Consider the following 19,688-nt stretch of genomic DNA (forward strand, 5'->3'; position numbering starts at 1 on the left):
CATATGCCTTCGTGGTTCTCCTGCATTGCGCTGCGATGAATATGTACAGCGGCAATTTCGTTCAGATAGTCATTGTACTCGAGTTGGTATACTTGTTGAAGCCGAGTCATCCCTTAACGCATCATCGAAACACCGATTGAGGGCGGGGAGGCTTCATGAAAATTATTCAAGTCACTCTGCACGAGCAAAGTGAGTCCTCACGACGAGCCCCAACAATCGATTGTCACATGAATACTATTATCATCATGTCTTCCAGTAATTGACGTACAAACCTTGCTTGCGTAGCGGTTCCCACATACCCGAAAGCTCGGGGTTCTGTGGCCTGTCCAAACAGGTTTCCCTCAACACTTCTGCATCATCTATCAAACACCGACGAGACGCCACCATAAAAAGAAGGGCTTCATATCCGCTTCTCTCATCTGCAAATGTTGACCTTCGTAAATCAAGGCACCTGAGCCACGGGACATAACGAAAAATCTGATCTGAGTCTGACCCAGTACTCGAGCCCAGTCTCTGCATTAAGATATCAGGAATTCGCAATGCATGGACGGATAATGTTTCTAGCTGCGTGAGGCTTGCTGGGAAGATGCAAAAAGCAACGACATCCTCGTCGTGGTTCAGTCGACAAGTCAACTCCAATGTCATGATATGAACAAGGTGGTGTTGAATGGGAAAGGATGAGGCTTCTGTCAGGAGCGACATGCGCAGTTTTCTGAGAGAAGGCAGAACAAGATTCTCGAGTATCTGTGCGACGACGCTACCAGGCATGTCATGAAAAAACTCATCAACATTAAGACTTTGTACATGGCCAGGCGTGACGGGACTGCGTATGTCCATATTATACTTTTTGCATAACAGGACAAGATCCTGGACATTCGGCAAATGCGTCAACGCAGATACTTGTTCACGGAAGGATCCATCGAAGGCTGAATAGGATTTCACGCTGGCGCCGGGGAATTGACTGAAAACGAGGAAAGACTGAGAGATGTCACTCGTGAACGTGCGAATGCTGTGTGCCATTGCGAAAGTGTCCAATCCCAGCTCCGTGGGGCCTATAAGGCTGACTTATAGCCGCTCCAACCGACCGAAGAATGATCCGTATAACGAACGGAACGATTTCGAAGGTAAGGAAAAGAAGGCGTCTGTCCACCGAGATGAGGTCGGTAGCAATGCCTGGAAGATAGTGTTGAGATTCGATTTTCACGGCTTTAATATCATATTCTATTTATATATATTTACTGCTTACCTTATACTTTGACATTTTCGTACCTATTGACTTGACTCACAACCCCCACTGTCCTTACTCTATACAACAAAATATACCCTTCCTTCGAGTCCAATACGCCTTCCTCTGAATCGCCAGCACCTAAGTTCCAACAGATAGGGTTTACGGATATATCCCACCAGCTCTGTAGATGGATTCAAAGGTGAAAAACACAACTCCTTTCAAGGAATAGCCCAAGCCTGAAGAGGCGCTTTGAGTGGAAATCCTGTGCTTTGCATAGGGAGCCAAAATCAATGTCGATGCAGGACTGTAAACCTGGTGAATCCAAAGCAACATCTCTTCACCTACAACAAACCTGTGCTAATGACCAAGGTGTTCATCGCACAGGGTTCAAGCAGTCAAAGCCCTCTCAGGGCCCGAAGGAATAATCATCATTGTCAGAATTGCCATTCTGATTGGCCAAACACTGCTGAAATATCTTCGTAAGGCAATCCGAGTTAAGGATATGGTATTGACAAAGAATTTTGGTGGTATCAGCTGTGTTGGACTCGGCGATGCTTCTCTGATCCTTCAAAAAATCCAACAGATGCTGGGTAGTCTCTATTTTGCTCTGCAATACCTTTGTCATGTCCTGGCTGGCTTTCAGGGAGCACATGAACTCCCTTCTTTCTGAGTCAAGTGGACCATTGTTGGATCAAAGGAGCAAGGAGATGTGAGGAGATTCCATCTGTTGCAATATATGCTCAGGAAGAGAAGGGACAAGCCCTGGATCAAAGTTGGAGGAGTCAGTTGGAACAGAAAACATGACTACTGAAAACAATAGTAAACTGACTGAAAGCTGGTATCAAGAAAATACCCTCATGTTTGAGTCTTTTCATCACTCTTATGGCAATCATGAACTCTTCAATGCAATCTCCAGCCATATCATTATGAACTTCAAATATCAGAAGAATGACTAGCACAAGTGAATAGAGAGATGCAGACTCTACAAGCATTCTTATCACCCTGTGGTACAAACACACCCTTGCAATAAGACCACCCACTCTCAGAATACAATAAACAATGAGAATTGTGTATCATAACAAGGTGGTCAATGTAAGCAAGGAGTATAACACAGCCCAGTTGACAATGTCCTGAAGATAGAGAGCTCAAGATGGTCTTGAGTAGCTTTTGCTGCTAAGTTACTTTGTGTCAAATAGAATTGAAGTCTTAATTGAACTTTGGATTTCAGCATAATTTGGGTTCTGGCTTAATAAGAGTTTTGGCATCAGAATACAAGTACTTCAGTTTTGAGGACCACTAGTTAGCTACAAGTGCAGCTAGTGCAGTTTAAAATTGCATACAGATCCTGAAGCTCTGTAAACTCAGGTTGCTGCCTCTCCAGTTTGATAAGAGCCATGTCTTGATCCAGATGTACCTGAGCAATGCACTGGAGGACCCCATAGTTGATATCTCCAAGCTCCCTCAGCTCCTCCTATGAAATCTCAAACTTCCCCCAGATCTTCTTGGAAATGAAATTGACTGGGTACTTAGGCCTCTCATCTATGTAGTCATTGATGATATCTTCAAACTGGGCTCTGAGGTCATCCACCTTGTCCTCCAGCTGCTTCACCCACTCCAGAATCTCTCTCAATCATCCAACACCTCATTGGACCACACAGTGACACTCTCATTATTAGCCTTATTAAAAGCACAGTCAGCCTTCTTTGTCTTACACCACAGGCAAGCTGCCTATTGCTGTGGATAACACACCATGCTTCTGCCTTATAGCACTTGATGTAATGCCCTGCAGAAAACAAAGTCAACAAGCAGCAGGATTCCACAAATCACACATGAGAACACTGCCACTCCTCATCATCAGACTCCATCTTATAACACCCCTTCCACATCTTCAGCAGCCCTACAGACCTCCCACCTTCACTTCTGCTATCCACTATGCTGGCAGATTTTTTCTTCCTTATAGCCCTCAAAGCTGTCTGCCCTTTTTCTTTCTCCCCCCTCTTTCTCTATAATTCCTTGTGATCCTTTCTCTTCAATCTCTTGTCTCCACTTTCTGTTCCCTCATCTACTATCCCAGTCTCTCTCACCACCTCTTTTCATCTCTTTGCCTCTTCCATGGCCTCTGCTGCTGCCTTAGCCCTGGTCTCCTCTGCTCTTCTTTTCTCCTCTTCCCTTGCTCTTTCTGCAGCCTCAGCCTCAGCTTTTGCCTTTGTCTCAGCCTCTATCTAGGCCCTCTTCTCTGTGGCCTTCTTCATCTCTAGCTTCTGCTGTCTCATGGCAGATGCAGCCTCCTATTCCAACTTCTTCTCCTTCTGTCATACCTCCATGGTCTGCTAGTAGTCCTTTTCAGCTGTATCATGATTCAGATAAAACTGTTTGAAGACAGCAGTGTTGATATCATCAGATGTCAGAAGGTGCACATATAGTTTGAACATCATGAAAATATGATATGATAATATAACTAGCAAAGCAGGATGGTGGCAGTAAGAGGTCAAGATGTAGAAACCTTATATAATCACACCCAAATTCCACATGGCCTTGCTCAGCTATCAGAATCTGTGCTCTTGAGAGTAAGAACACTAAGAAAAAGATACTATCACACACATGCCATGGACCTCTCATTGCCAATCTAACTTAATAGTTTTCACATGATAAAGGAATACTGAGTATTTCTCTTTTTCTCCAAGTTCATTCTGCATAATCCTGCAGCATACTAATGTTTCATTCCTTATTTCAAACTATATTTTATTTTCAATCTAATTTTAAAATAGTAGTGAAAAGATTACCCATCAGAATTCATCAGACTCTGACTCAGACTAGCTACTTAGTATATAAGCTGTAGAAAATCTTATACTATCTTAGTTCAAATATCAACTTGATTCAGCACAATAACTCTTGACTCTTCAGTCAATACCCTCATCTGTGAATCCCTCACTCTATTCAACTTCTCTTCTCCCTTTGTCTACTCTACAGACTTCCATCTGCATCTCTTATTGGAGTGTCAGCTCAGAGATGATATTGCTAATAGCTTCATCTAGGCCTATGCACTTCATGCATCCTGCTACATGCATTCTTCTCTCCTCTATTAGCATGTTTCTAACAGTTTGACATTGGAAGTATTACTATATCACATCCTATGATACAAGGGTTCTCAGATAATCAGCATTGAATATGAATATATACTGCTGCTCTCACTCAATAGAGTATGTCTCAGGTCATCTCTACTGTGTTTTGAGCAACAGTGCTTGTGTGTCTTTCAGTTAGAGATATATACATTCTGGCATAGGATTGTGTGACAAGTTGAAGAATCATAATATTATACATTCATATCAAGAATGAATAAATCTAATAGGACATACATCCAGGTCTGCATCAGAGCTGCACATTGAAAGAGGGAGGGAGAAACTCATTTTCAGAATATATCATCCTACCTCTCAAATTAGAGAATTCAAGCATTCTCTATAGCTAGAATGCTCATCTGGCCCATCTTATCTAGAAATAGCTGGAGTGAATTGACATGATGAAACACAGAAGAAGAATGATGTGGCTGTGCCAAAGACTGACTCTTCAGATTTCTCATATCCTTTCATCTCCAGCACTAGTTTTTCATCTACAGGTTCCATATAACAGTCAGCTTCACCACATAACACAATACATAATCTATTCTTTTCATTATAAGATCAGTTATTCACCTCATTTTCATCAGCACCATACAAGTGAGAACTCTGAGGAAGTGGATGACAGTGAAAAACTGTTGGGAGCAAGCATCAGGATTCAGGAACAAGTTTCTCATCTTGTGCTTGTACAGTCTAGTATCCATCAATCTACCATTTTCTCAGATGGTGAGATGGCTCATTATTGGTGTGATTTCTCTCTATCACTAAAGATTCCAATTGTAAGACACTGGGCAAAAGTGAAAACCAAACAAGGCTATATCAAAATCCAAAGGTATTTGGGGGTGAGTACTCATAACTCATAGTTCTACAATAGATGTTTAATTTTTCTCTTGCTCATGAATACAGCCAAAAGAGATCAAGTTCATACCAAATTTACACAGGGATTTGAACCCATATGTAGCAATGTTAACTGCTCCATCATATCTGAACACACACTGTAGATACTATTGAGACTATGTTTCATCAATGGACCTGTCTTGTGTTATCCAATTGCAACTGACACATGATTCTACATAGAGGAAGAACTGACTTTGATGTCTATGCCTGGGGAATTTGAACAAGAACAGAAAAGTGTTGGGTCAATGACATGGGATCTCCAATCACTGGCTATGACAGTGAGTACTTCACCATGGAAAAAGCAGAAACCTTCCACACTCACCATACAGACATCCATCTTGTGGAACATGATGATGTTGTGCAAATTCTGAGTGATAGTAGCCAGTAGACACAAAGCTGTGCTGAAGGAATGGCTGTAAAAGTAGCCCAATCAGAAAGCATAAAGAGCATAGATTGGGTGAAACCACTATGTCTGGCTCATTGCTATAGACTTTAGATGGTAGAAATGAAAGCAATGGTACACATGTCATGTAAAGCTGGGGTCATTTGAGAATTCCCTGGTGTCTGCTCAAGACAAGAGGGGCAGATGTGGCTTGGGTAGCCAGAATGCTTTGCATGGATATACAGTGAATGCTATGGGATGAATCACTTCCAGTGCTATTACAGAGGCCAAGTTTTGTGATTAGTGCCTCCAGCACTATAGGAAGCAAAAATAGAACTAACAAGTTAAAGCAAGCGATTGGTAGCTCAAACTTCCTAAAAAGCAAGGGAAAGGAACTCTGCTGCCACAGAAGTTTACCGGATGATCGGTCCATGATTTCACAGCTGCGAGAAACCTTCGGCAATTACCATGATGTTTAATTCCCATAATATCCAGTGCTCTAGGCCACTAATCCATCTGGTCCCAGAGCCTCTGAAGGGGAATACAGAAATGTGGATTATTGTTAATTCCCGCCACACTACAACTTTCTCTCCATTTGTTGCTTGCCCCGTCACCCTGATTGTTTTTTTTTTGATACACGTAGAATACAGGTGTACAACCGCCTTTATCGAGCCTGGACGTCATCGAAAATCATCTCATTACCGCTGGCATGTTCATGATGATTGACAGCGCTAAATTTGTGAAACATGTCGTCAAGTCGACATCGCTGATGTGCGTACCTTATCCATTCAGCGCAATATGATCTTGGAGAAACACTCATCTATAAAACGCGCACAGGTGAGCCAGCATCTCTCAGAGCTCCTCGACATCCATCACTCTGGGAACAGCTTCTCCTCATCAGGTTATTCCGAGTCCTTGATCTCTGAACTATGGAGGCGCTGTGTAGGGGGGAAATATCATCCTGATTGCATACCCATATTTCTAGGTTTCGAGCGGTGAAACCCGTGGATTCTACGAGTTGGAGGTAAGAGCTTTGCGGTCACCTTGCCAGCTTGGCTGATCATGTATATGAGTAGTAGGTTCCAGCACCTTGTATTGTAGGATGTTGGAAGGACCTCTTCATCGAAATGTCAGTCACAAGCCAGTGATATTCCGCCGCGAAACGTTATTTATCTTAAACTCCCTAGTTTGCTACCAGGTATCAGTATGTTCACCACGCATTCTAGTTTGAAACACCGCGTGCTGTATTCGCTCTGTCCTGGGACCGTTATCTTGTCCATGCCCATTCCTTATATATCTGTCCAGTTCAAATGTACTGGCTACCGCACTTTTCTCCATCATCCGATGCCATTAACTTTATGGAAAGAGCCAATAGCAGATGATACGTCCGTGGGGATTTCCGATGTCAATGATACAGCAAGAGAGAAAGCTACCAGCTGTAAGTCCTTCTAGTACTATCAAGGCAGAGCACAAGGGAATAATACTTTTCTTCAAAGGTTGGAGTGACCATCTCGTCATGTGGACATCTATTGGAGTGCTATGCTCATTTCTGACCACACTGTTACTGACGATCTTGATCGTCGTCAAATTCGCGCCTAGCATGCTGCACGGTTCAGCTATTATCCAAGCTGGGCGACATAGCCAGTACATCCACTTTGACTCTGTTTTTCTGAACAATAACCACGACCGGAATGCTTCGCATCATACTTCCATCGTGAATTTCCCCGACATCGTGCCACAGGTAGAAACATACAGCCCTGGTCACCTGGTGCAAGAGTGGCCCACCGAGCTCGGTACCGTATTTCCTGATCATCGATATGTTGTGTCTTCGGACGTCAGCATTGGCTACTCCCTCTATCAGCAACTTGCCAAGTTTCTCTCTAGACATCAACGGTGCTCCAGTTCTACCACTTGGACTACGGGATGCAGTATTGCTCTTTGGCGTTATCCATCCCTCCGCCTAGCGATGGGTTTGACCTGGAGGTAAAGATAGAGAACAACACAGTCATGGAACTGGTCAGACCGGCTCATACACGTATCTTCTGGACAAGTCGCGCCGGAGAGAAAATCCCAGGTGGCCAGCATACCTATCCACTTTGGGGAGCCTTTCGGGACGGAGAGATTCTGTTGTCCTTCGGGTGAATTTTCGCTGTTCGAGCTGGCATGCCATTCACCATCGGCCAGCACGCGCTCTTGCCACGTTGAGCTTTGGGAAAATGGGGAAATTTCACCATCTGCTGGTGAGGACTCGGATGGTTTTTCACCCGATGCTGAGACTAATTAAAGCTGTCTAGGGGTGTATGTCGTGCAGGAGTGCAGTCTGAGGGAAGGAGAGGTGTAAGATGACATAGCCCATTGTCTATGCTGGTTATATATGACATACGATTTTTTTCAATGGGCAGTAAGCGTCAGAATAGTGCGAAAATGGACTCTGGAAATTTGAAGTTGAACGCGTGGCAAAATGCTTGGGTACAGGTACGCCCATAGCGTTTGTCTCAATTGACGATCGATGATCTATTCGGAAGTTTGCCTTCGTTCTGATCAGTAAGTATTATTCATCTTGATCACACCGCTGACAGATCTCGGAGGGTATCAGACTCACAGATTCGTCATGCAATCAACAATACTTATAATGTTATCTAAAGGCTCGCTCGTCGTCTTCTCATAGCGAGGAACTGGCCAGGCTACTACACCGGATAGCGTGGATAGCCATTGCTGTCGTCAGACCTCGATTCCCAATACTGAGACCCGAAGACCCATATTTGTATATCAAACCAGCGTCCCATCCTCCGTCTTCGCATTGGAAAGCTCTAAGAGTCTGGAGATCGATACTGTTTCTCACTCCCGTGAAATGACAAACGACGAGGCGCATGGCCAAGGCAAGTCCATCTCCTGCTGCACCAATTCGTTCCGTAATTCTTTCTTTCAGGAGCGGATAGAAGCGGGTGTGGACAACTGGATCATCGCAGCCGCTGATAAATCGATAGAGGAAGAAGAGGAAGCATTCTGCTGTCTCGTAGTAGCGCGACCCTTGGACATAGGCCCGATGAAGAAGAACCTCGTGCACCCATCGGAAAGTCTGGCTTATCTCATTTCCTCGACCATAGGAATAGAATAGGTGAAGAACGTTCACGCAGACGACAGGGTCAATTCGCGGCCTGTCGTGATCAAAGTATGTCTAACCAGAGACAGTGAGACGCGCGGGTTGATCCAAGCTCAAGTAAACTTACCTGTATGATGCCGTCTTCATTGATATAATTTAACATCTCATCCATTATAGACGCCGCCACTTTCACTCTTGCTCGGATCACCGTAAGGCCGAGTGAAGTGGTGTCTAAATCGCAAGGAAACTTGGCTGTGGTAAGTTGACTATCCCCTTTGATTACCATCAGTTGGGTTGACACCGAACCCATCAGCCTAACTTGCCTCGGAAAAAGTTCCACTTTCCCTCCTTTTCAACTATACCCAACTCAATCAACGACCTGTCACGCTGTCAGCCCATAACATTCGAAATGCATGTAGCTCTGGCCCTTACCGGTCCTTAGTCATTTCCAGAATGAGTAACTGAGTGAAGTTCTCCTGTATAGCGATTCCACTGCACATCGAAGCAAGATGTCCTGCGTTCTTCTTCAAAAATCTTTGGCCTCTGAGAATCGGATCGCCGAATAAACTGAGCAGCGATTGCTTTAGCTCCTTGGATTCGCGATACATGAGGCCATGCAATCCCTGAGAGCGTGCGGAAAGTACGTTTTCGAGCCGGTCGTCTATAAATATGGTTCGGGAGGGATCCAGGCTCGCCTGGGACAGCGCGTACCGATAAAATTTAAGTTCGGGTTTACGTGTTCCTGCTGCAAAGGACGTGAAGATGCCATCGAATATCGACCAATCCATATCCACAGTGATACTCCGAAGGGCATCATAGTCCGGCTGTGATATGTTTGACATGGCAAAGATGCGCAACCCCCCCTCTGTCGTATCTTTGAGTTCCCGAAAGAAACTCACGAGATCGAGGTTGCAACGCAACGAGGCACAGGACCCTTCGATTCCTTTGCGGATGTCCATCGGGCTGGTGGATAATTCTCGTCCAATGTTATCGTAGCACGTCTGCTGGGAGATTCGGCCCTTCTCGTACTCGAACCATGTCGATGAGGAGAGGACTCGGCGAAGGGTATTCAGGGGAAGGATCTGATTGGGTGGGGGAGACCATGTGAAGAGAACGTCCCCCAGATCGCAAATTATGGCGTTGTATCGTGCCATTGCCGCTCTGTATTCTTCGAATCAAGTTGAGGCTGCTTATATACTGCCATATTTGTCTGGAAGGAGAACTCGTTCGGCGCAAAATTGTCTCCGCATGCTGTCTTGATCTTGCTACACATATTCCCATGAACAAAAGTACCGCCATTTGCCACAGGCCCTCTTGCTCATCAGGAGGAATTTCAACGGAGGGGAAAAGACAACTGCTATATACAGAAAGCCCAAATTGACCATCATCGCCGACGCGGCCGACGTTACAGCGCTCTCTGCTGCTCTTGCTCCCATTCTAACTCGACTACTACTTTCTCTACTACAGCATTATTTCCGATTACTACCACGCTGCTCTACAGTGAAATTATTAAAAAGCCCGACTACAGGCTGATTCCCTGCCTGATTTCTCCCTTTGTGATCTTCAACTGCATGTGCTTTGCACTAATTTTAATCTCTGTGCTCCTCAAGACTGGGGAGCATTGACCTACTTCTTGAAAACTTTCTCCGTGGTGGGTGGCGACTGTCCCCCGATTGACTGCCTGCGAAATCCAATGAGGCTGAGTCGGCATTTGAATTGTATAATAGTACTTCAGACATTAGCGCAACCCTGGATGGACTGCAGGGTATAATTCTACCTATCTACCCAATACAACACATTGAATGTATAGGGAAAAGTAAATCTCTTCAGGGCACTGGTTGGACGTGATAGACCCCTGGTTGATCCATGGACACGACTACCTCAGGCTTGTCGTCCTGAAGGGGAATGGGAACAACGTCTTCTGATGGTACCTCTTCGGAGAACTCTGTCTCGTCCGGATCTTGAGATGAGTTCTGCGCGAATTGTATCTTTCCTACAGTAACGGCTTCTACGTCTCCGCGCCGAAGCGCTCCACGACGGCAATCCGAGGGGTAGGTTGAGACGGTAAGATTAGCCGTCATATTTTTATTAACAGCGATGACGATCAATGTTGGGACGATACCCTATAAAATGCGAAATCAGAACAGAGAGAAGGTAACTAGTAATATGCGTACATACCGTTATCTGCGGCATACAGTCAAAAGGAATGTACATCGCGTTGAGACCATTTAAGCCATCGCCCGGCGCGTGTTTGTATAGACCAAACTCGAACGCTTTTGTGATAGTAACGAGGGCACCGGACTCAATGATCACCAAAAGGAGAGTTTGGTATCTCTTGATAGCTTTGGAGGTCGTCGAGCGTGCTATCCACCTGTATTATATCAGCGCTTGTCCAACCGCGCCCTAGGATTTTGCTCACCAGATTCTAAACGCAGTCAGGAGGGTCACGATGATATTCGTGCATAGAGAAGTAATGAACATTGTAGTTCCCCAACGGGTGACTTCCTTAATGTTGGCTGTTTCCAGGACAAAATAATGCCCTATGGCGCCGTATCCTGATACTGATAAGGTTAGTCTGATGTCGAATTCCTGACTATATGAACTTACGCGCCGTGCCGAAGACTAAGAGAACGGGAAGTATGATAGCAGGGATGTTCTTGTTCCACACAATAAAGCATCGCCAGACAATAACCATATCCCCGATACAAGTCTACGAGAAAGGATGCATTCAGCGCTCGATTTCAGTGGCCTCGGCAGAGCACATACGCTCGTAATGTATATGAGGTCCTTTGCCTTGTTGATTCCAGCCCCAATGTCCGCAAGATAACGCTGTGATCCGACGTCGTCAGCATGCACAATGAAAGCATCTATCAGTCTACGGATGCTGAGCGCTGCATGTGCAGTAGCCAGACAATATCTACGCAAACCTCATTAAACGATAAGACAGATGCATAGGTTGAGGCTCACTCACAAGACGACGATTGCGGAAGTTACGACTTTGTTCGGTGGGCGTGATTTGCGGATTGAGATGATTGTATAGAATGCATAGGCAGCAAGGACAGTGAAGCAACCTGTTTCCAGATCAATAGCTGGAAGAAGATACGGGGTAACTGCGCATACCCCAAAGAAATGATGCAACCCAGGCCGATATCAAGTACGCCTCGTCGATTCTGAATATTATTTGGGAGCGGCGATGAATCGACATGATTGTCGGGGCACAGAATAAAGTAAAACAATGGATGAAAGTCTTATTTATCACCATTATAGCATACCCTATAAATACATTCACATCAAGTGGAGCCTTCCATCACAATGAGTCCAGGGGTAATCGACTAATATCATTCAAAGTTCCCATCAATTTGTAGGCGTTTGAGGTTAAGATGTAGCTGGGCTAGACCTTGATTTACGATCAACAACGTCCACGGAGCCGGGGGAACATGTATCACCCGAAATCAAGCATCTTTCACTTGATCCTCCAGCCAATCCCACAGCCGCTTCCCCGTCTGAATGTCCTGAGAAGCAGGACTTGGCTTCGAGGGACGCGCCCAGGGAACAAAGTACTAATTTGGACCCCCATCATTAATCGATCGGGGTGTCAGTGTTATTCTAGGAACAAGCGCTTACCTTTCCGTTGAACGTCGCACCTTCCACACATGTTCCTACGTACAGCTGCGTTAAAGCGCCGTATGGGGCCGGGTATAGAATGCGAGACTAGCGAGAATGAATTGAGTGGAGGAGAGGCGGAGCTGTACTATCACGTACGATCATGAAGCGTTTCATTCCCCGAAGGGTTCGTTGAAGTTCCGTTGCAAGGTTACCTGTTCCACGTTTTGATTTATTGCATGGTACACGGAAGAGAAATCAAACCTGGATTCACAGAAGAAGAAACAATCTGTTCTCCGTATCTACGCGAGAATTCGGTGGAGTACACCAGATTGGCCTGTAGGACACATCAGGTGATATTTTACAGCACATGAACAGACGCACGAATTTGCTTTGATAATACAGAGGTACTGTGCCCAGTTTCTTTCGAGCAGGGCTATCTCTGAAGGCTTCATAATCAAGTTTGCTAGCCAGCTCAGTTGCGAACGATGCAGTGTTTACAACCCGGGCTTTGATCAGTCCATCAGAGTTCTGCGCCACCGCTAGTAGTGCCGGAAGAAGAAGCTTCGTAAAGTAGAAATGGCCTGTGATGTAGATATCCTCAAGGCTGGGAAGTCGACCATGTAAGAATACTGAAGCTACGCACCGAGTACATTGACTCCGATGGTGAGATCGTATCCTTCATTAGTTAATTCGGCGATGTCAGGTTCCATAACCCCTCTGAGATGCTGTTAGCTTCCCATCGAATCTCCAGGGAAAATATCAAAATACGCATTGTTGAAAAGGATGTGGAGTTCCTTTTCTTTGCTACAGGATTGTTGCTTTGATAAGTATCTTGAGGTTTTAGATTTCGCTAGAACGAACCTTAAAAAGTTATTGGCGGCAGCTTGAATGGATTTGAAACTTGCTAAATCCAGAGGCAAGTAAATAGCGTCTTTTCCAGTGGCTTCACGAAGCTTTTCTATAGCGACGTTGGTTTTCGTTTCATTCCTACAAGCCAAGTAAACTTTGGCGTTGCGCGGCAAAATGGCCTGTGAATAAAACGATCAGTCGTCGTCAAGGAGTACATCACAAGATAAATCACTTTCGCCGTCTCAAATCCAACACCCGTGTTCCCTCCCGTCACGATGACCACCTTCCCAGAAAGGTCAGGAATGTCATCAACCGAGAATTTTGGTTTTGGGGGCCATGTCTGCGAGACGAATGACTGCACAACACCCATATCTGGATGTCAACGAAGTAAGAGGAAAAGGCAGGGCGCCTATATGCTGACGGCGAGAAGATGTCAGGCCAGAACCATGCCTTTCCCATGCTTTATTCCCACCAGTGAAAGAAGCGGCGACTTTACCGGAGCCGACGCCGAACTCAGTTCGGGCCTATTTTGGTGTGCTAGCCACTAGTGAGAACTTCGCTTTCAACCATATGGCCTCACTTTCAACCATTGATTTTTTGTGTTTTGCTGATCTCACACCTCATGCTCTCAGTATTCAAGCTTCAAAGCCCAGCGTATGTTTTATGTGTATCAAGATCTTGTACGCGAAGCCGAGGGCCGATAGCGGAGATATCATTGTTCTTTCTGTCCCTGCGCCGGCCTGGCCACATCTTCATCTAAAATTATCACCGTCTTCCCCGTGTTCTCACCCTTTAGCATATTGGCGAAGGCTAGGGAAGTGCTTTCCAGTCCCTTGTATTCATGAAAGACGTACTTGATGGCGCCGGAAGCCAGATAGCGAGGAATTGTGTCGAAGAATTCCTTTTCGTATTTTGGGGCCCAATCAGTCATTACCATCCCTTCCATCCTGCAAGTGCAAAATATATAGAGTTTAGCAGTGTACCAGGAATATGATACGCGCCTTATTCTATAGCGGCTTAGCAGCCAGAGGTTCTGTTCGTAGATTCTTAGAAATGCGTAGGACAAAACGTGAGAAATCCAATACCCGAACACCGTATGAGTCTGACAACTTGGAGTTGTACTGGCTCACCATCCCACAAATGACGAAACGCGCATGCATATTGGCATTTTCGATGGCAGCTTCGAGAGTAGGGCCCCCTACGTTGTCGAAATAGATATCAATTGGTCCGTGTCTTCGCAGCTCTTCCGAAATATTAGAAGACCGATAATTGAAAGCATGATCGGCCCCTAGGCGTAAGGCGAGTGCAACCTTCTCATCACTACCACACGAGGCAATGACCTTGAGCTTTTGAAGCTTTGCTATTTGTATTACCAGACTTTCCGTGGTTCAGAGTAAGTGCGTGCGTGTGTGTACGAATTGAAAGAATGAGCTTACTGGCCGACTGCACCGGACGCAGCAGAAACGAATAGAGTTTGACCCTAGAAGTATTCCGTCAGAATCAGATAAACTCTCGGAAATAAAACGCCTTACGGATATAGGTGATGCGAGATCTTTCAACCCATAGTAAGCCGTCTGTCCAGACATACCTAGGGCGCCAACGAAGTAATGCCACGGGAGTCCGTAGGGATTGCTGAGGACTTTCAGGCCAAGTCCTGACATTTCCAAGGACATAGCAGTCGTAGTCGGAAAGACGACAAACTTCTTGAAGGCTATCTCTCTATGAGAACATTAATTCGTGAACCGCGAGTGGAATAATATACGCATGAATCCATATATATGGCCCCCAGCTTCAATCCCGTCCCCCTCAGACCTTAAAATGCGGCCGACACCAAAGCCTGTGACACTGAGAGCATAGGCGGCTAAGTCATCATAATAGAAACGGTAGTGTAAGACTCACGTATCATTCATACCGAACGCGGGCATATCTCCAGGTTCTTCGATGGGCCTCATTCGATTACGCATGTATGGATCCAGGCTAAGCGCCAGTATTTCCACAAGGATCCCACCGTCGAGGTCGACTGTTTCAATGTCGATGTTCTCATCTTCCAGATAAGTGAACGTCTCCGCATCAGGTGGACCTTCTGGAATAGAACTAAATACGACTCTAGGATTGAGAATCTGAGGCATCTCCCAAATGTATGAAGTGAGTTAAGAGGAAATATTATGTCGTTTTCAGTGGTAAAGCCTGGTGTCCTGTAGACGTGAGAAAGAAAAAGGTAAGATCCAAATGCTGGTAGGAGCTCCCCGGGCTCCACGGAAATTAACCACGTCGCGCTAAGCTTGACAATTGTGCGATTCAAGTGCCACCGAAAGCATAAAGGGCGGGAAGAATCTGATGGTCATTTCGAGACTCGGCGGCCGGTATCAATCACCTTTTTCAAAGATACCACTCTCGGCATGTCTAAATTGGCGTGGTTTCGGTCCCTAGACCCCGGACCCCGGGTTATTCGGTCAACTCGGAAAGGAAGGGGGTGCTCTTCGGTGTGCACGCCGGTGCATGCATATTTACTTACTCTCATGTCATCTTTCAGTGTCTTAGTAGGAATTCTTGCAGCTACCCTTATACTTTCCAGATGGTGGTCGTGGTGGAGAGCACCTCCGTCGTTGGCTAAAGTCCCTGGACCACCAGCTCCGAGTTTATTCCTTGGCCACGCATTGGATCTTGACCGGGCGCCAATTGGTACTCGACATAATAAATGGGCTCGCGAATATGGGCCTACATACCGACTATCTGGTCCCTTCTGGGTAAGTATTCTGTTAGCTGCACGATGAGCGCTCACTCAAGATCGCGTTTTAGGAACCTCGACTCATCGTTGGAGACCCGAAAGGTCTCAATCATGTACTTCATAATCAGGACTTCGAGCGCAATTCGAGTGATAGGGTTGCGCTTGAGCTTTTCGTTCGTTCTTGCTTACGGGTTAATTTTCTTGTTCTTATCTTTCTCTGCGCTAGTTTGGTCGTGGTCTTTTCTGCGCCGAAGGTGGGTGGCTTTTGGGAATTTCGTGTTTGCTCTCACATTTGTACATAGGGGAAGAGCACAAGAAAATGCGCAAATATCTGAATGTACCATTCACGTACAGAACTTCGTCATCTCTCGCCTAATGGTGTCTAACTGATCTACAGAAACCAGTCGATTCAAGAAGTTTCCCATGTGTTCTTTGACCTGGTGGAACGAGTGAGCATAACCTCCAGAAGATCTGGATTTTTCACTAATCATCCATACTGCTAGCTCAAGGATAAATGGGAACAGAAATTGGAAGGCGGGAGCCTCGTTTTCGACGTGACCTCAGAAGTTCATCGACTTACGTACGACAATGCATCCATATTGCTCTTCGACTGCGGATACTGATCTGCGTTCTAACCAGATTGGACGCCATCAGTATGACAATGTTCATGTATGACATTAGTACCTCGAACAGTGATATTCCTACCCTACTTCACAAGATAACAGACTCTCCTGCTGGTAAACTATCAGATATCATCCTCTCTGCATTTGCCTCTCGGTTCCCTATTATTCTTCGCCTTCCTTCTCCGATGAAGCGTTGGTGTGACGATCTTCGTAGCTCCTTGGGAGCTGTTGCGAGGAATGTATTGTCGGGCAAGGGGGCCGCTGGAATGCATGCGAAACTGCTGAACTCTCTCTGTATGAGAATGATTTCTTCTTCTATTAACCATCAGCTCATTCATCGCCTTAGCGGAGAGCGAAGTTGCCCCGGATGTCGCTGTTGCGCAAGTGAGTGACTTTTCCGGTCCAAACGAAGCTTTAGTTTTGACTTCAAGACAGATTATTGGTATTCTCTTTGCCGGGTCAGAGACGACGGCCAATGTCATTACTGTATGACTGTCGTCCTGCCTTCCTGAACCTAACTTACCTGTGCTTGAAGGAATGCTTCTATGAAATGGCTCGCAATCCGAGGATTCAAACACGGCTGCGCACAGAATTGATAGAGTTCGAAGTTGCGCATGGGCGTAAACCCACTTACGAGGACCTCGCTAACTCATCACTTCCGTATCTCGAGGCTGTCACGCGGGAGACTATGAGGACCAAGGCTGTTCTGACAGAGATCAGTCGCGCTGTACGTATTTTCTTTTTGATTATCATACTGTTTCTCATCGCTCGACCGCTGTTCAGGCTGTGAAAGATACCGTCGTACCCCTTCAAATTCCCTTAAAAGGAACGAATATATACGAGATCGAAGTCCAAGCTGGAACGCTGATAGATATCCCTGTGCGAGATGGGATTAATCGTAACCCGTTGATATGGGGTGAAGATGCCGATGTTTTCAACCCGGATCGCTGGATTAAAGCCGATATGCTTCCCAAGGCCGTGGACTGGATACGAGCTCAAGGCCATGTGCTTACATTTGGCGATGGGTCAGCTCGTGTTTGGTGCTCTCACAATAGACTGACTTTATCTCTGTTACAGGCCAAAGGTTTGCCTGGGACGTTCATTTGGTGCGTCACTAACCATGTTCTCGACATTCGTTGTCTCAACTTTATGTGTAAAGCTCTGGTGGAATTCAAGACCGTGGTCTCTACGATTGTGCGTAACTTTACTTTCGCCGAAGTAGAGGGACTAGATCTCGACTTTTACCACGTTGGGGGAAACACCATCAAACCGATGGTTCGAGGTCGAGAACAGGAGGGCGCCCAGCTCCCACTCAGGGTTAGCGTTGTTTCGGATTGAATTTGTATACCAATTTGAATGTCTCGTTTTTACTACAAATTGATCGGCGTATCCGATTCAAAGGAATAAATACTACTTTGTAATGCGAACGAAATTGATGTACAGGTCATACGGAAGGTTTAAAGCAAACGCAGAAAAGCGATTCTTCAACTTCCCACTGGAATGAATCGATTCTTGTGGTGAATTCCACCGGTATTCCCGCAGGAGCATGCACGATAACGTGCGAAGTTCATAGAGTGCAAAATTACGCGCAGGGCACTGCCGCGGTCCCGCCCCAAAGGGCATCCATTTCCCATCGTCAGTGCTGTTGGCACTGATGAAGCGTTCTGGATTGAACGCACCCGGGTCTTTCCATGTCTGACTGTTATGCAAGACGGCGTGGATATTAAGGACGATTGGTATGCCTGCGGGCAAAGCATAACCACCAATGTGCAGGGTCTCGGAGGAGACTCGGGGAATGGTGACTGTCGACGGGCTATTCATACGCATAGATTCCCGAATGCATGCTTGCAGGAAAGGCATTTTATCGAAATCCGGGATGTTCGGGTCACTGTCGGGTCCTAGGACACTCAGAACTTCATCCCGAGCTCGAGCCTGGTATGTCGGGAAAAATGCAAAGTAAAAGATCAAGCTTGAAAGTGCGCCTGCAGTTGTATCCTAGTTAAAGGAATCAATAAACGTTGAACGAGTTCGCAGATATGGAAGCTTACATGGCCAGCCATAAAGAGGGTAACAATGCTATCTCGATATTCAGCTTCCGTCATGCCTGGAGTCTGAATCAAGTAGGTGATAAAGTCATTGCCAGGCCGTCCCCTTTTCTCTTCAAGGATCTCGAGGAAAAGTGAAACGAGGTTATCCATTCTCTGGACTACGTCTTTGCGCGGAAACCACCATTCGAGAGTCGGAAAAGCAACATATAATGGGCGAGATACGTCTTGCATTACGTGCCGGTAAATTTGGACGAAGGTGCTCTCCGGATGCTCAAGGGCGTTGAAATTATGGCCCATTACGGCGATTCCAACGGCGTCAAGTGTGATACGATGCGAAATGTCACTCCAGCAAAAGGATCCTCCCTGACCGAGCAGAGAGAAAAGAGTCCTGCCCAGGGCACAGAAAGTGTCGATCGGAACGTTGCCATGGAGCGATGCCCTTACAACAGAGGAGTGTTTCCGCCACTCGTCTCCTTCGACAAAGAAGATGTTATGTCGGCCGGTGAAACGCCAAAAGAGCATATCCTCATTAGGCTGCTCCTTGCGGATAGATTTATTTTCCATGAGTTCTTTGGCGAACTTGGCATGGCAATGTCAGTATGCAAACTGAAATAGCTAGTAGCACTTACCTTGTAATCTAGGACATGGACATACCAGGATCCAAGCGCCCATACGACAACTATCCCAGTGCGGCAGGACCGAGCAAAAGGTAGGATCACTTTCTGAATTCGAATATCCTCGCTTTCTCCTGATAGAAAGCTCAAGATCAGTGGGGGCAAAGGGACCTGGGGAATATGCCGCAAACGAGAGGGACAACGGAATAGACGGCTGTATAGATACAGGAGAATCGAGCAGGTAACGAGAGCGATGGAAATACTGATGCTGTGAGATTTCATGCTTTCTCTTTTGTACCGCAGCGATAAAATTCAAAGGATGGTGAAAGTATTAGGATACCGCGAAAAGAAGGCAGAAGTGATTCCAGAGCCCAGAGCAAGACGGGTTGCGGGACTGGCGACAAAGTTTGCTGCAGGAAATACATGTTGGGACAACCGTTTCCGTGTTTGGGATGGCGCAAGGGCACTTGCACGTGGTAGTACGGCTAGTACATATG

General features: G+C 46.0%; 8 protein-coding genes across 8 annotated transcripts; 2 read left to right on the top strand and 6 right to left on the bottom strand.

Annotated features, from left to right (window-relative positions):
• Positions 1 to 106: 106 nt before the first annotated feature.
• BT62DRAFT_936144 (uncharacterized protein) lies at positions 107 to 2,035 on the bottom strand. Its single transcript, XM_043187076.1, has 6 exons — positions 1,986 to 2,035; positions 1,693 to 1,883; positions 1,437 to 1,563; positions 1,392 to 1,409; positions 1,086 to 1,173; positions 107 to 1,064 (listed from the first exon to the last, which is right to left on the bottom strand). The coding sequence occupies exons 1-6, from the start codon at positions 2,028 to 2,030 to the stop codon at positions 244 to 246; spliced, it is 1,290 nt and encodes a 429-aa protein (XP_043035805.1). The 5' UTR covers positions 2,031 to 2,035; the 3' UTR covers positions 107 to 243.
• A 4,647-nt stretch (positions 2,036 to 6,682) lies between these two features.
• Positions 6,683 to 7,974, top strand: BT62DRAFT_996683 (uncharacterized protein; the record flags this gene model as incomplete). Its single annotated transcript, XM_043190601.1, has 6 exons — positions 6,683 to 6,695; positions 6,722 to 6,749; positions 6,847 to 7,058; positions 7,117 to 7,454; positions 7,505 to 7,860; positions 7,915 to 7,974. The coding sequence occupies 5 exons, from the start codon at positions 6,683 to 6,685 to the stop codon at positions 7,760 to 7,762; spliced, it is 849 nt and encodes a 282-aa protein (XP_043035806.1). The 3' UTR covers positions 7,763 to 7,860; positions 7,915 to 7,974.
• A 308-nt stretch (positions 7,975 to 8,282) lies between these two features.
• BT62DRAFT_1079419 (HAD-like protein) lies at positions 8,283 to 9,877 on the bottom strand (the record flags this gene model as incomplete). Its single annotated transcript, XM_043179489.1, has 4 exons — positions 8,283 to 8,798; positions 8,851 to 8,989; positions 9,043 to 9,102; positions 9,156 to 9,877. The coding sequence occupies 4 exons, from the start codon at positions 9,875 to 9,877 to the stop codon at positions 8,283 to 8,285; spliced, it is 1,437 nt and encodes a 478-aa protein (XP_043035807.1).
• A 551-nt stretch (positions 9,878 to 10,428) lies between these two features.
• On the bottom strand, positions 10,429 to 11,957 carry BT62DRAFT_973830 (uncharacterized protein). Its single transcript, XM_043189131.1, has 7 exons — positions 11,844 to 11,957; positions 11,695 to 11,794; positions 11,490 to 11,640; positions 11,331 to 11,433; positions 11,143 to 11,284; positions 10,902 to 11,094; positions 10,429 to 10,846 (listed from the first exon to the last, which is right to left on the bottom strand). Exons 1-7 carry the CDS (start codon positions 11,926 to 11,928, stop codon positions 10,550 to 10,552), a joined length of 1,071 nt encoding a protein of 356 aa, XP_043035808.1. The 5' UTR covers positions 11,929 to 11,957; the 3' UTR covers positions 10,429 to 10,549.
• A 65-nt stretch (positions 11,958 to 12,022) lies between these two features.
• BT62DRAFT_936147 (NAD-P-binding protein) lies at positions 12,023 to 13,578 on the bottom strand. The gene is made up of 9 exons (XM_043187077.1): positions 13,411 to 13,578; positions 13,191 to 13,357; positions 13,098 to 13,133; positions 12,973 to 13,049; positions 12,711 to 12,910; positions 12,591 to 12,663; positions 12,486 to 12,541; positions 12,348 to 12,434; positions 12,023 to 12,283 (listed from the first exon to the last, which is right to left on the bottom strand). The coding sequence occupies exons 1-9, from the start codon at positions 13,546 to 13,548 to the stop codon at positions 12,176 to 12,178; spliced, it is 942 nt and encodes a 313-aa protein (XP_043035809.1). The 5' UTR covers positions 13,549 to 13,578; the 3' UTR covers positions 12,023 to 12,175.
• A 312-nt stretch (positions 13,579 to 13,890) lies between these two features.
• On the bottom strand, positions 13,891 to 15,516 carry BT62DRAFT_973837 (NAD(P)-binding protein; the record flags this gene model as incomplete). The annotated part of the gene is made up of 6 exons (XM_043189132.1): positions 15,078 to 15,516; positions 14,941 to 15,023; positions 14,711 to 14,889; positions 14,615 to 14,658; positions 14,264 to 14,555; positions 13,891 to 14,211 (listed from the first exon to the last, which is right to left on the bottom strand). Exons 1-6 carry the CDS (start codon positions 15,305 to 15,307, stop codon positions 13,891 to 13,893), a joined length of 1,149 nt encoding a protein of 382 aa, XP_043035810.1. The 5' UTR covers positions 15,308 to 15,516.
• Positions 15,517 to 15,678: 162 nt separating this feature from the next.
• BT62DRAFT_936150 (cytochrome P450) lies at positions 15,679 to 17,962 on the top strand. The gene is made up of 13 exons (XM_043187078.1): positions 15,679 to 15,925; positions 15,978 to 16,079; positions 16,133 to 16,160; positions 16,209 to 16,254; positions 16,304 to 16,355; positions 16,410 to 16,486; positions 16,546 to 16,823; positions 16,876 to 16,913; positions 16,965 to 17,015; positions 17,065 to 17,256; positions 17,313 to 17,554; positions 17,607 to 17,635; positions 17,689 to 17,962. Exons 1-13 carry the CDS (start codon positions 15,698 to 15,700, stop codon positions 17,865 to 17,867), a joined length of 1,542 nt encoding a protein of 513 aa, XP_043035811.1. The 5' UTR covers positions 15,679 to 15,697; the 3' UTR covers positions 17,868 to 17,962.
• Positions 17,867 to 19,606, bottom strand: BT62DRAFT_954981 (cytochrome P450). The gene is made up of 3 exons (XM_043188326.1): positions 19,207 to 19,606; positions 18,578 to 19,156; positions 17,867 to 18,524 (listed from the first exon to the last, which is right to left on the bottom strand). Exons 1-3 carry the CDS (start codon positions 19,471 to 19,473, stop codon positions 17,940 to 17,942), a joined length of 1,431 nt encoding a protein of 476 aa, XP_043035812.1. The 5' UTR covers positions 19,474 to 19,606; the 3' UTR covers positions 17,867 to 17,939.
• Positions 19,607 to 19,688: the final 82 nt, after the last annotated feature.

This window comes from Guyanagaster necrorhizus (genome assembly GCF_019112545.1).
Source record: "Guyanagaster necrorhizus MCA 3950 unplaced genomic scaffold BT62scaffold_30, whole genome shotgun sequence".
Classification (NCBI taxonomy): domain Eukaryota; kingdom Fungi; phylum Basidiomycota; class Agaricomycetes; order Agaricales; family Physalacriaceae; genus Guyanagaster; species Guyanagaster necrorhizus.